This window comes from Gavialis gangeticus, unplaced genomic scaffold, assembly GCF_001723915.1.
Source record: "Gavialis gangeticus isolate Ggan-Ray unplaced genomic scaffold, GavGan_comp1, whole genome shotgun sequence".
NCBI lineage: Eukaryota > Metazoa > Chordata > Crocodylia > Gavialidae > Gavialis > Gavialis gangeticus.
The window spans coordinates 4,311,583-4,326,615 of NW_017729005.1; the positions used below are offsets into that span (position 1 = coordinate 4,311,583).

The 15,033-nt window shown below is 43.9% G+C and overlaps 1 protein-coding gene across 3 annotated transcripts in view; it reads right to left on the reverse strand.

Annotated features, from left to right (window-relative positions):
- TRA2A (transformer 2 alpha homolog) overlaps nt 1-15,033 on the reverse strand; it is a 73,064-nt gene that overhangs the window by 33,819 nt on the left and 24,212 nt on the right. For all 3 annotated transcript variants that reach the window (XM_019508581.1, XM_019508582.1, XM_019508580.1), the window contains exons 3-4: nt 10,890-11,061; nt 6,505-6,693 (exon numbers count right to left, since the gene is read on the reverse strand). In XM_019508581.1, the coding sequence (XP_019364126.1) occupies nt 6,505-6,693; nt 10,890-11,061 (361 nt within the window). The remainder of the gene's footprint in view (nt 1-6,504; nt 6,694-10,889; nt 11,062-15,033) is intronic.

The following is a 15,033-nucleotide window of genomic DNA, read 5'->3' on the forward strand; positions in this document are numbered from 1 at the left end:
TTTTTTTTTTTTTTTTTTTTTAACACAGCAATATCACTTCCAGTGCAAGCCCAACTGCTACATATGATTTTCTGTGGAGCTTGCAACCCTGCTTTGGAAACTGATCCGCAGGCATAAAAACAGTCATCAAAACAACTATTCCAAAACCTGCCTCTATGACCATCTAAACTCTGACCAAAAAATTCAAAATATGATGGCAATAAGTAAAAACTCATCATCTACAGGTGTTTAGGATTTTTCAATTTGTGTTAAAATAAGTGTTAACTACAAGACAGTGTTCAATTGCATTTAATGCTACAGACTTTGTATTGAAAATGTGCAATAACATTATGCAAGTACTCAGGAAGGAAGATGGAAGTTTGATACGATGGGCAGGTGTTCCTTCCTGAAACCTGAAAGAGAGTTTAGGATTGCGAGATAAATACATTAGAAATATATCTGCAAACACAGCCAACAATGGCACCTAACCAGTCCGACAGCAAAACTATCACACTTAAGATTTAGAGTTTACCCTCAACTGTGAAGGCTGAGGAAATTTCAAGGTTCCCAGAGCTACTGTTTCACTCTGCGTACATTTAGTAACACAGGCTGCTTACAGACATGGACCCCCCTCAACCCAGCAGTTACTTTAAGCTCAGCATGCCAAGCACAGCACATGCCCAGAAGAGGCACTGTATTAGTTTGAGCCAGCTAGCCCAACATCTGTATAGATTGTGCACTTCAGCAGGGCTTTTCGGTGCTTCTATCCAATAGCTAGTTGGATGCTTTTGTCTAAAGCTGATTCAATCTATATAGATGCTAGGGAGCCAGGTTGAACCAACACACTTCCTCTTCCAGTAAAGTGTTGTGTGTCATCCCCCCGTCAGCAAGCACAGTTTATGTTCCAATTATAGTAGCGAAGAGAGCATGAAGGCTTACTGCCTAACGTCCTACTCAAACGGCATCTTTGAGGGCACCATACTTACAGCCTTAAGAAATTTCAGTTCAGCACTGGCACTCGTTTCCTCAGAAGCAATAATAGTGTTATCCAGTGAAGAGTAAGCTATCTCAGTATTTTGCTTTAAACAGAAACTAGTATTTTAGAATAAAAGTTACTAACTTATTACCAGTGCTGGGTCAGATTCTTACAGCCTGGCTGCTGCTGCAGGCTGCCAATCCTGTGCCCCCATCACTGATCCTGGCAACTCCAATCCCCTCCTTGTTCTGTGTCCCTCTCCGATTACCATATGCTGCTGAAAGGCATGATGAATGCCAATAGCAAATGGCAAAATCAGTGGTAAGGTTACAGACCAGGAAGCTAAGTTGCCCCTTTAAACTGCCACTTTAAGGCAGTTCCTTTAAATTCCATACCCCACCTCCCCCATTCAGACCCCTGTTTTAGAGAAAAGTTGTACACAGAACTCAGAAGGTGTTCACTCATCCTTTACAGACATCTGGTCCTGTGAAGACCTTCCTACACCCTGGAAGGTCTCAAGTCCTTCAGGCCCTTCTGCAAGCCCTTTTTATTAGTAATTAGTATTAGTTTACAGATGGTGTCCTACTTCCTTGTGAAGGATGTCCTATTTTTCCTCAGGCTTCCATTCTGATTAAAATCAGTCTGTGTTATTGGTCCCAGCTTGGGAACTGGTCAGAAGGCATAAATTCAGAACTGTCCCCACCTCCCCCTTCTTAGTCAGTGGCATTGTTGCAGGCAGAGACAGGTGGGCAGAGACACCAGGCACAGTCTGGTGGGGAGGCATGCTGCGCCAGGCAGATGGGCATGCAGGCACTACTGCTGCAGCATGGAAACAAGGTGGGCAGACTAGAGCAGGTGCCACCCTTCCTACCTGGCAGGCTCAATCTGAGCAGCAGCTGGAGGCAGGCTGGAATGGACACTGCTCCAGTCCATCGGCTTGTCTGGAGCATCATGCCACTCTGTCTCCCCACCAGACTGCGCCCCCCATACCTGCTATTCCAGGACTTTTCACCAGCCATTAGGGACCAGCCTATGAAATCTGGGACTGTCCCAGCCAAATTGGGATGCATGGTCACCATGCATCTAGGGGAAATAAAACCTCTCATATGAATACATCATCATCTAACTCTCTCATCCCCAGTTAGTTATTCCATTTAAAAAATAGGGAAATTAAACCTCTAAATAGACTGTCCAGGTACACACAGGATAGCTGTGTCAGATCCAACAACAGAACACCCCAGAAAAACCCTCCTCCCTCTTTAACAAAAGACTATCTACCCTGGAATAGGAAGCTGAACATTTTCAATTGTTCAACTACTTGTATTAAACCTACATTCATTTTCCATCCATGCAACATATTAACAGGAGACAGATACACCCCAGCATAGAAGCAGCCTTAGATTACAAAACCTGAAACCTACTATCTGCCAGCTCTACATCTGGCAATGATATTGGGCATCTTCCTCAAGGCAGTAAACCCTTTATGCCTAAGATTTCCTGGCTGTCAAGCAAAGATAATTATGTGATACTGTGGGGTCTCTAGGTTAACATTTTTGTACCTCTTAAATATGAAAAAAATCACTAAGCATGTTAATATGTTTGGGAGTAAGACCTTTTTCCTTTTTCTCCTTCCCCAAGTATGTGCCCATCCCCTACATTTCACACAACACTTGGGGGAAGAAAGGTGGGGGGAAGGGGCAAAAAGAAGTATCCATCAGAGCCTTAAGTTTTAACACAATTTCAAGGACAACAAAAAAATGTATTGGACCTAACACATTTGAAAGAGACTTTTTATTATCAGTTTTCTAGCCTGCCCCGTGAGAGATTCAGTTTTTGACTTGTTTTGATTCTATCCAGGCAACCTCAGGTAAGGCCAAAGATCATTTCAATTCCAACGGATTCTCAGCCCCACTTGCAAAATTGGCCTGAGTGCTAGAACCGAATTTGTGTAGGGGCTAATCCCACTCTCAAGTGCTGCAACCCCTACTTAGGAAACAAATAAAGAACAGAGATTACTTAAACCCAAGTGCAAATGATCAAGTTCTGATAGACTAGAACCAACCAACACAAAAACCTGTCACAAAGAGAGCGGAAAGAAACCAGAGATCCCTCAGGTTTCTGGAGACAGGCTTAGGGAAAAGAGAAGAGCTACTAAAACAGTTCAGTGAAATCCATGTTCCTTTAGAGATTTTATACTGGACGTAGTGAGGTTAAAGCAAGGTCTCAATGGGTAGATGCAGATAAATTAAGCGTCAGGCTTAATCAACATTTTTCAAATAAAAGGCTGATTTATTATAATTACACTACCAAAATAAAAATATCCTAAGTTTTTTCAATTTGAAAATAATCTTAAAAAGGAATCAATTTTTAATACAAAGCATTAAGGCCCGTCTTCAAGAAAAGGAAGAAGGATGGAAGATCCAGGGAACTACAGGCCAATCATCAGTTTTATCTCAATCCCTGGAAAGATGGGGGGTGGGAATTAAAAAAAATAATAAATAAATCAATGAAACCACCAACAAGAGGCTAATGGAAGGCAACGTTCTGAGAGAGCGCCAACTTGGCTTCATTGTGGGTAGGTGTTGCCTGACCAACCTCATTTCCTTCTATGACCAGGTGGCGCATTACCTGGACAAAGGAGAAGAGGTTGATGTCATATACTTAAGTTTTAAAAAAAGCCTTTGATTTGGCCTCCCATGATGTCCTCATGGTAAAATTGTGGAACTGTGGCCTCGACAACCTTGCAGTCCAATGGCTGGGGAACTAGCTCTGTGGTCAGACCCAGAGAGTAATAGTCGATGAAACCAAGTCAACATGGCACATGGTGACCAACCCTCAGGGCTCAGTACTCAGACCAGTGCTCTTTAATATATTAATAAATGATCTGGATTAGTGTGTCAGAAGTGGACTGGCTAAGATCGCAGATGACACTAAACTATAGGGAAGTGCAGTCACGCTAGAGGATAGGTTGGAGATTTAGGCCGACTTGGACAGGCTCGCAAGGTGGGTGCATCCAAACCCAATGACAACACCCACACCATACTTATAAGCTCAGCAGTGCCACATTCACTAACACCACAACCAAGAGAGACTTGGGGGTCATAAATGACCACAAGATGAACATGAGCCACCAATGCGATGCCACAGCCAGCAAAGCAAATAACTCTTGGGCTTGCATCTACCGATGCATCTCAAGCAAGACCCAAGAAGCCATCCTCCCTCTTTACCTGGCCTTAGTGAGGCCACAGCTGGAGTACTGCATCCATTTCTGGGCTCCACACTTTAGAAAGGATGTGGAGAAACTTGACAGAGTCTGGAGAAGAGCCATGCACATGATTAAAGGTCAGGAGACCAGGCCTTATGGAGAAAAGGTAGAGAGGCATGGGACTCTTCAGCCTGGAGAAGTGAAGGCTCAGGGGTGACTTGGTGGCAGCCTATAAGTATATAAGGGGTGTACACCAGGCACTGGGAGAATGGCTGTTCACCAGAGCACCCCAAGCGAAGACAAGGTCTAACCTTCACAGACTGCTGTAAGATCATTTTAGACTGGACATAAGAAAAGTTTCCAGAGTCTGGAATAGACTTTTACCAGAAGTGCAACTGGATACCTTTAAGAAACACTTGGATGCTTATCTTGCTGGGGCGATCTGACCCCAGCCAACTTCCTGCCCGCTGGGCAGGGGGCTGGATCTGATGATCTTGCAAGGCCCCTTCCAGCCCTAATGCCTATGAAATAAGGCCTACAATTATTACAATCTTTGGAAACATTTAAGTAAGAAATACATGCACTGAACTCATAGCTCACTGAAATTCAGTATGGGAATTTAAGAGAAGTGTGATCTCCTAATTGTAAAACTAAAGGATTGCCCAAAAACAATCAAAACTAATACACACCTCAGAAAGAACCTCTAAAGAAAACAAAACTAAAAACCAACCTTTCCATGTACATTTAGTAGGTACTCTCTCAAGAAATTTAAAGAAGCTGGAAGTTTTCCTTGACAAATCTGAAATAAGCAGTTTAAGTTACTGCTTAAAATTACTTCTTCTGTTCAGTAAATCTTTTAGCTGTAAAATGCAAAATGCGTATATAAAAGAAATATATACATCCAAAACATTTAAAGTAATTTCCTCAATACTCTTAAAATGCCATTTGAGCATTTCATACAACTCCAGTTACCATTCCAATGCATCTGCTTGATAAGACGCAAAAATTATTACCTAGTAAAGAAGGAATTTGACTGATGATGAATAACATTTTTAACTATGTAACTGTTTACATGTACACAGTTATACTGGAGCTTTCAGGTAGCAAAACTGTGTAGAACAGTGGTAAATAGAGGTGCACCGATATTGGTCCAGATCGTATTGGCACTGATAAAAGGAAAACCGACATCAGCAATTAGCTTTTTTTGGCCAGTGTGGCCGATATTTTGCTTTAAATAAATGATGCATGCAAGTGTGCAGCCTCAGGCATGCACACAGCCAGGAATGCAGCCTGGCAGCATGGAGAGCAGCATCTGGCTGGTAAGTCTGTGGTGGGGGGAACAGCAGGTAGATAGAGGCCCCCATGGTGAGGGAGGGGGTAGGGCTGGGGCAGGGTGGAGAGCTGCCCAGCTGGGGCAAGGCACAGGACACACTGCATGCATCCCCACAGGAAGCATGGGGGCATGTGCCCCACCCCCCCGGATTTGTGCACAGGGTGAGAATGGGCTGCTTGCTGTGGGTTTGGGGCCAGGGGCTCTGCCAACCTCTTCCCAGTGAGAGGGGGGGCTGGGTGGTGGTGGCAGTGCTGGAGGGGGACTATGGGGTAGTTTAAGGCCACCCCAGAATTTCCTGTAGCCACTCTGTAACCTCCTTTCCCAACACTGCCACTGCCCACCCTGCCCCTGCCCACTTGGAATGCAGCCCTGGCCCAGCTGTCCTGCCAGAAAAAAGCCAGCACACCCCCTGACCCTGAACCCACAGTGGGCAACCTGCCTTTGCCCCACGTACAAATCTGGGGGCACATGCTCCCTATGCCTCACCTGGGGGTGCACACAGGGTTACAGAACTGTCACCCCTTCCTGGACAAGCCACCCACAGCTATGTCCTGTGCCCTGTCCCTCCCCATCACTATAGGGACCTCAATCTGCACCCCCTTTCCTTCCACAGACTTACTGATGGGATGCATATCAGCTATCGATTGGTATCACATGATATGGCTGGTTAATTATCAGCCAAAAAAATTTTTTACCAGTGCACCCCTAGTGGTAAAGTTACATATTTTGTTTTGATATCAACTAATGATATACACCTTTTTTTAGCAAGCAAAAGAAATATAAATGGAAAAAAAATGTTTGAAACTTTAAATCAATCCATCGTAAGGCATAAATAATGACTGAACTTAATTTGACACCTTCCTTCAACTGGATCTCGAATATACTGAAATTTGTTTTAGTGTAAGGGTTCACAAAATAAATTTCTCTTCTGTCTAAAAAAAAAAAAAAAAAGATGTATTTATGAAGACCTAACCTAATCACGAAAACTCAGTAAGGAGAGCATAAACTTACCTCTTTAGAATCATCTATTCTTTCAAAATAAACAAAAGCAAATCCCCGTGATCGACCAGTCCGCTGATCATAAACAACGTTGACACCAGTCAAAGGTCCGTAGCGGGAAAAGACTTCACGTAGATCCCTTTCTGTGGTATACAAACTGAGACCAAACACTCCAAGGCATGTGTTAGGGTCTGGATTAGCCTGGTAAAATAAACATTCAATTCAAAATAAATTCCAATGAAGTGTTAGTGCTGCCATATTTATTTTCAATTACATTTCAAAATGTTTTAGGAGAAAACACTATATACTTTGTTCAGCCAAGTAGTCAACGGTTAGCACTTTTAACCTAATGTATTTTCCAAATCCAACATTTAATAAAGGTGAATTTAATATTTGTGGCACGATGCTGGATTGATAGCTCTGGAGCAGAGAGAATAAGAAAGCTGCTGTACAAGCTTTCCCCACACTGCACCACTAAGACGCTTCAGGCATAACATGAAAGAAAACTGATAGAGAAAAGGCCACATTTAGTATATCTAGGGGGCCCATATTATTAAGGGAATCTCAGATGGGAGGCACCAGCACATCTACACCCCAGATGGCAGGGTGGGACAGGATATTAGAGAGGCCCCTGGCTAGGCTCCATTCCCCCAGCGCAGAGGCCGCTAGCAGCCACCTGGGGCCGCCATGCACAGCCTGGGCCTTAGCAAGGACTGCAGCAGCAGGGCAGGAAGCTGCTGATGGTAGGTAACTATCCCAGCTGAGAAGTGGTGCCAGCCCATCCCCTTCGCCACTTCCATGTGCTGCTCTGCAGGAGCCGGCTTGGGCACTGGGAGCAGCAGCAGCAGCCTCATCCAGGACTTTTGCCTCAGTTTACCTTAACTGACCAGGGCAGCCTGCAACATCCGGGACATATGGTCAATCAGAGATAGATGAATGTATATATCTAAACCTCACCTTTGACCTCATCTCTCTCTCTATCCCACCTCTGACCTCAATACAAAGATTGGCTGACATTAATGTATGCCATTTTACACAATTCCTTCATGCATTTTGAGTTCTTTATCTCTTTCTAGACATGAAGATCTTAGTTAAACCTGCAATTTTCCATTAAGACTAAACATTACTACCACTTTCCGCTATGTGTGCATGCAACTGTGAATCAAAAGCACATTTCACATTAGTGAAGTTCACCTGTCCTATCATTATAAATTGGATCAAGATTAATGCCTCCTCTTATTTAGGCCATAGGATGTATCCATAGGAACATGTACTAAGCAGCAAGACAGACCAAAATTCTAGCTCAAGGTTCTTGGATTAACATTCTGGGTACGATAGAAATTGTGGAAGATTCATTTTGACTTTAAGAAGTAGACTAAAAATTAAATATAAAACTGTACATTTATTTCAAGGCTACTTTATCACTTTTATAAGCCACCTATTTTAAGTTATCCTGAGCAACAGTAGTTTTGCAACTGAAGCTTTCAACATCTGTGATGTTTAAGAGACAAACTAAGGGATCAGAGGAAAAAAATATCACTGCGTGGTACCTCTAAAAGGATAAGCAATAAAAGTTAGTATTGTATAAATTTAACTTTTGATTTAAACACCTCCCTATTTCAGTGAAGCATGGAAAAATACTTTCAGCCTTTCCAAACTCGAGAAAAACAAAACATAACAAAACATTTGTTTACACTGAATATTTTTGTTTGCCACCTTAAGATCAGGAATATATGCAGGTGGCATTCTGCAGCACAAGGAAAAATTTTACAGTGAAAGCTCACTGTATTGCCCGACTATATGCAGTAGTAATCTAGTTCCAGATTCAAGCTACTGACAGGCATACAAAATTAGGTATTCTTCAGTTTCATTTCATTGTTCAGGGAATTCTTGAACAAGAAGCCCAGATCATTTTTTCTAAAAGTTACACTACATGTAAGAAGGCATGGATAAACAGGAAAGAAATATCTGGAAATGTTAAGGGATACCTTAACATTTTTCAAGAAGATCAAGGTTAAAGCGGAAACACATTTAAAGCTGATAATACAGTAGGTACAGGTAAATACAAAGCAAACAAATAACTGCTCCAAAAGGACTTCTCCCTAAATTTTCTGTTATGGTCCAAAACATTGGCAAATTACATATATAAAATTATATATATATATATATATAAAAAATTTAAGTAATTAGTGCTTAAAGTATCAGCTTTAAGCGTATGTTTCATTTGTATGAATCTTTTACTGTAATAGAGAAAAACATTTGAAAATGTGCTACTAATTAACAGATCTAGTCTTATGCAAATAAAATTCCAAACCACTCAATTTTTCTTAGTTGACTAGGTTAGATTTGTTTCTTTTAAAATTTCGTTTAAGCCACTTTCTACCCAGATTCTGTATTGTTTTTAAAGGCATGATGATGTGAAGCAATATACAGTAAAAGCTTTGTTATCTGGCAACCATGGGGAATGGAGGGTGCCGGATAGCAAAATATGCCGGATAACTGAGCAGACCAAACAGGCATCTTTGGCTGTTCAGGCCGCCACTTGTCCTGCCACTTCTGGAGTATTGTCGCCCCTCGCACTGCACTGCCACCCCTCCCACCGCCCCGAGGGACAGGGAGGGGGGACCTGCGCAGCCTGCTATGCCCCTGGGCTGTGGGGGCTCTGTGAAACAGGAAGTGCCATAGTGGTCACTTCTGGTTTCACGTTTCCCTTCCAAGTCAACATGCCAGTTAACAAAGCATGCCGCCTTGTAAGGTGCCAGTTAACACAGTTTTTGCTGTGCCTGCAACTATCCTTGAGTATAGAAAAAAGACCAATAACATCAAAGAAATAAAATACATTTTATGAAAGTATTTATTTATAAGTGAAGATTATGACAGTATTTATAATGGGAAGATTATGAAGAAACAGTAAGCAACACCTATTAATAAAAAAAATACACAACTATGCAGGGAGCTGTATTAGCTACTCTATCAGATTCCTGCACCCTTTTCTGACAAGTCTGTCCTCTGCTTGTAACAGACCTTTGCAAAGTGAAAAGGAGATGACTTTGACCTCTTTGTCCTATGATACTGTACTAAGTTTTACGAGAGTTAAACAGCTGAAAATAAAAATCACCATTTTTTTTGGATCTAGAGAATCAAAGTATTAGTCTGTGGTCTGCAGCTGCTATTGCTGTTTTATAGTGTAGACAGCTTAGTACTAAACACCTGGAAGCCAAAAGAGACCATCCCACCTGAAGCTCCCAGAGTATGAAAAACTAACCTCAGAAACAGATGCAGGGTTCTGAAGCACACAACAAGATAAGAGGCTGTCAACATGGGGATCCTGAACTAGTCCACAGATGGTCATTAATTTATGATTAGGTACGTAATGGTTTCTAAAAAGCTTGTGCGTGGAAGTGACTAAGAACCAATACACTATTACGGGTGTCAAGCATACAGCACTCTGACCTCCCCCTCAATTGGATTTGGCACATGGAGCTGTTCCATGCAGTCTGGCTCACTGGGCTACTGGAAACTCAGGGACAGGAGGCATGGCCTGCTGCAGAATTCGGGGCCCTTTGTAGGCAAAGACACAGGTGATGGTGGTGAAGAGGTGGGGAGGAGAAAGGGGATGTTAACACAGCAGTGCCAGACCCTGAAGATCACCTTGTCTGACAGACTGATTATAACCCACAGTTCCCAGGTGAAATTTTGGTTTTGATTTACGTAAAAAGCATATGAAAATGTATATCCTTAACATGCACATTTACTCTTTAGATACTAAGAGATTTGTTTCATCTTGTATGCAGAGGACTAGGATGAGGCTCAGTTCTCAGGCTGAGGCCACTCTACAGGCCACTCCTTAGATATGCTCCAGCAACCTGCACAGAGCAGAAATGATCCACACTTAAACAAACAAGAGAGCCCACAGGGCAACCCCCTTTACCAAGAAGGTCAAAAAAAATAAATCCCAAGTGTAGTTCATCTTTAGTAAAGATTAGATGTGCACAGTCACAAGTGCTCTTGAATATAATATGCTGTGAACTATGCGTGCATAAGTAGTCAAGCAGCAGGGGGCAAGGAGGAAAGACTGGCACAGGAAGGCACAGCAGATCTGAAGACCCGAGTCCAGACATCATGATGCTGCTCAGAAACATCATTCTGCAGAGCAACACCTAGTATCAAGTGAAAGGGAATTGGTTCAAACAGTAGTCAAGCAATGTCTCTCTCATACTCCCGCAGTCAGCCTGGGTACTGGATGTCTCAGATCTTACCTCTTTCATTAACATACACAAAAACAAGAATTTTCACATGCACTTCTAAGATAGATATTCTTTTCTGTTTTAATAGAAAGCAGTTAACAAAGAATTAATTATTTAGGTTAATACTTAGCCTTGATGAATACCACATACTCTGCTGCCAGTATGCCTCCTTCGGTTAGACATTGGAGAATGACTGCGGCTCCTTCGACGACGATATTCTGGTGTGTATGATCTGCTCCGAGATCGTCTCCTATGGGAATGGGAATGGGAGTGGGACCTGGAGCGAGTGTAACGTCTATGAGAATGTCTTCTTGATCTGGACCTTCAAAAAAAGCATTCAGTTACTTATGTGCCAAATACACATGGTATATAAAAAGACACAGACCCCACAGGATTTTTAATAAACTTTACTTCAAAATTTAAAATATCCTTTTAGAGTCTACTTTTTACTTCATCTATTAATTCTAAAATTGCAAATCTATCTATAATTGTTTTGAATTCCCTCAGGTTTGTTCAGTAGCACAACTGAGATGGCAGTTATACTTCTGACATGCATCTAAGAAGTTTTAAAAACAAAGATTATTCACACAGGCAAATTAACAAGAAACATCTGTAGCAAAGCAACTACATAAAAAATCTATGCCCTATGATTTGTGCATCATGCATCAGGAGGGAAACAAAGATCCAGTAGTACTTCAAACTTGCACAACTGAGGCAAATTTAGGCTTAGAAGTAAAACAAACCTAGGGCCAAAAGTACTTTCCTAGTTTCTTAAGTAGCAGTTTGGTTTTAGCAATTTAACAGGTTGCTTCAGAAAGCAGAATTACATGGTTTTGCATCCACAGTTGGTAGGGTCAGAAGGGACCTAATCAGATCATTGAGTCCGACCCCCTGCCATAGGCAGGAAAGAATGCTGGGGTCAAATGACCCCGGCAAGGTGTCTATCTAGCCTCCTTTTAAAGATCCCCAGGGTAGGAGTGTGCACCACTTCCCTTGGAAGCTGCTTCCAGCTCCCGGCCGCCCTGATTGTGAAGTAGTGCCTCCTGAGGTCTAGCCTGAATCTACTTGCAGTCAACTTATGGCCATTATTCCTTGTTACTCCCGGTAGTGCCTGGGGGAACAGGTACTCTCCCATTGCCTGCTGGTCCCCCTTGGCCAGTTTGAAGACGGTCACCAGATCCCCTCTCAACCTTCTCTTGTGGAGGCTGAACAGGTTCAGGTCCTGTAGCCTCTCCTCATAGGGCCTGCCCTGGTCATGCAAGTGGCCCTCCTCTGGAGGCTCTCAATGCTGTCCACATCCCTCCTGAAGTGCAGCACCCAGAACCGGACGCAGTACTCCAACTGCGGCGTGACCAATGTTGTTTTGAGGGGGAGGATCACCTCCTTGGACCTGCTCCTGATGTATTTATCGATACAGGACAAGGTGCAGTTAGCCTTCCTGACCACTTCCCCACATCGGCGGCCCATGTTCATTTTGGAATCAATAATGACTCCAAGATCCTTTTCTGCCTCTGTGCTGAAAAGGGAGTTCCCCAGCCTGTAGGTATGCTGCTGGTTCTTCCTCCCCAGGTGCAGTACCTTGCACTTGTCTGTGCTGAAACCCATCCTATTCTCATCTGCTCACCTCTGTAACCTGCCCAGATCTAGTTGTAGCCTGTCCCTCCCTTCTAGCATGCCCACTTCTCCCCACATTTTAGTGTCAGCTGCAAATCTGAACAAGGTGCTTTTCACCCCCTTGTCCAGGTTGCTGATGAAGATGTTGAACAATTCGGGTCCAAGGACAGAGCTCTGGGGAACCCCACTGCCTACATCCCTCCAGGTCAAAAAAGACCCATCCACCACCACTCTCTGGGTGTGGCCCTCCAGCCAGTTTGCAACCCATCTGACTGTGTAGATGCTGACACCACAGATGCCTAATTTTTTAATGACGATGGGGTGAGACCATGTCGAAGGCCTTCCTAAAGTCCAGAAAGATTATGTGTACTGCGACATCTGTGTCCAAGGATTGTGTGACCTGGTCATAGAAGGCAACCAGGTTGGTCTGACAGGACCTGCCTCTAATGAACCCATCTTGGTTGCCCCTAAGCATAATCTCCCCTGCTGGTCCCTCATAGATGTGCTCCTGGATAAATTTTCTTGAAGAGCTTTCCCAGGACCGAGGTAAGGCTAACAGGCCTATAGTTTCCTGGATCCTCCTTCCTCCCTTTTTTGAATGTGGGGACCACACTGGCCTTTTTCCAGTCCTCTGGCACCTCGCCAGAGAACCACGACTGCTCATAAAGCTGTCCCAGGGATCCTGCAATGACCTCTGCCTTTTGCCTCAGCACTCTGGGGTGGAGATCATCAGGACCTGCTGATTTGAACATGTCTAGTCCACCAAAAGTTCCCTGACTAGGCCCTCAGTGACTCTGGGCCTGGCCCATATCATGAGCACTGATAGATTATAATCTTCTAAGTTACATGGCTGGAAAAAAACAATTATAGAAATAAAGGACTAGAAGGGAACTTCAAGAGGGCACCTAAATACAGTTCCCTTGCCAAAGTGGTATCAAATCTAGTTAAAGTATTCCCCGAAAGAGATTTACTATTTCTTCTTTCTGCAGCCACGCAAAGACTGCTGACCACAACAACTTCTTACCTATTGGAATATTTACGTCTGCTTCAGCTTTTTCTCTCTCCTGATCCAATAAACAAATCCAATTCCTTCAAACTTCACATGCAGGCCATGTTTTCTAAACCTCCTGTTCTTCCTGCTTTCCTATGGTCTGTCTCCACTTTGCCTATCAAACTTTTCTAAAATGTGTCCAAATCAAGATGGACACATTATTTGTGCTGCTTCACTATTGAAGTCCAGAATAATAATCAACACCTAGATCTTGTGTAGGGCACTCCTATTAATATTTCAGAACGATATTTGTGCTTTCTTCTGCACCGGCATTGCATTATTAACTAATTTGCCACATGTTCCAGTATAACACAGATTCTGGTCACCATCTTGGGACCAGAAGTCCCTCCCCTTGCCCCCGAAACTACTGCTTTCAGCAAGAGGGCAGTAGGAACCACAAAAAAACCAAATTATATTCTAAAAATCAAGTATCTACAACATTCATTGATTTGATTTAAAAAAAAATAACTGTCTTGATTTACAAGTATTTGCATAATGTATATAGAGATGATTGTATAATAGCTTCAAATGAAGTCTTACTCTTGTATGTTGAAGGGGGTGGAGCGTATGGGCAGGTGGGTATAGGTTTGTGGGGGGGCTGTGGGTGTCTGTGGGGTGTTGGGGAGGATGTGGATGTGTATGGGATGGGTATGTGGTGTGGAAGAGCATGTGGGTGCATGTGTGTGGATATTGAGGTGCAAGTGGGTATGAGGTTTGTGGGGGGAGGGTGGCTGGGGGGAGTTGTGGCATGTGGAAAGGAAGGTAGCTGGACTGTGCATGGGTGTATGGTGATGTGAGGGAGGGTGAGGGTACATGTGTATGGTGGTGTGTGCAGTGGGACACCCCTTCAAACCCTCCCCCCTCATTGCTTGGCAGGGGCTATGGGCAGTGGCAGCAGCAGGCTGCGAGGCCTCAGGGCACTCATGGCCCATGACAGGCAGAGCTCCTGCCAGCCTGGACTCAGTGCTCCTGCCACCCCTGACCATGGGGTACTGTTGCAGACCTTTCACTACCACTTGCTGCCACTTCTCCACCCTGCCCTCACTTCTGCTACTTCTCTACCTCCACCCCCTGCCCATGGTTCCAAGCTGCATGGCCAGGACCGCAAAACACAGCAAGAACCAGGCTAGCCTGGCTGGCACCACACAGAGCCAGCCAGGGAACTGTGGGGGCCAGGCCTGGCCAGCTCCTGCAGTGTCCTGTGGTCCTGGCCACACAGCTAAGAATTGTGTGGTGCCAGAGCAGCAGTTGGGCAGAGGGGTGAGGAGAAGTGGCAGCAGGAAATGACATTCAACACATAAAACAAGGTGGAAGTGGGGGACTTAAAAACCCTGATTTTGGCAGTAAATGGGAAGAGGAGTAATGACTGTCTTTAACTCCCTGGGTTCTGGAGCTGCACAAGTGAGGAATAACATTACCTCAAGGGCTTTGGCAGCAGTGGCAGTAAAATCCCACATGCCTAACCTAGCCCATGGATGTGGGTGGTCCATGGGAAACCCCACAGGTTAAGCAACGTACGTGCAGGCCAGATTTGGCCCACAGTAACCACCCCCCTTCTCCCCTGGTTTACATGATCTGCTCTAGATAAACCAATAAATAGCCAAAGTAAGTGTACTATCAAGTGCCTGT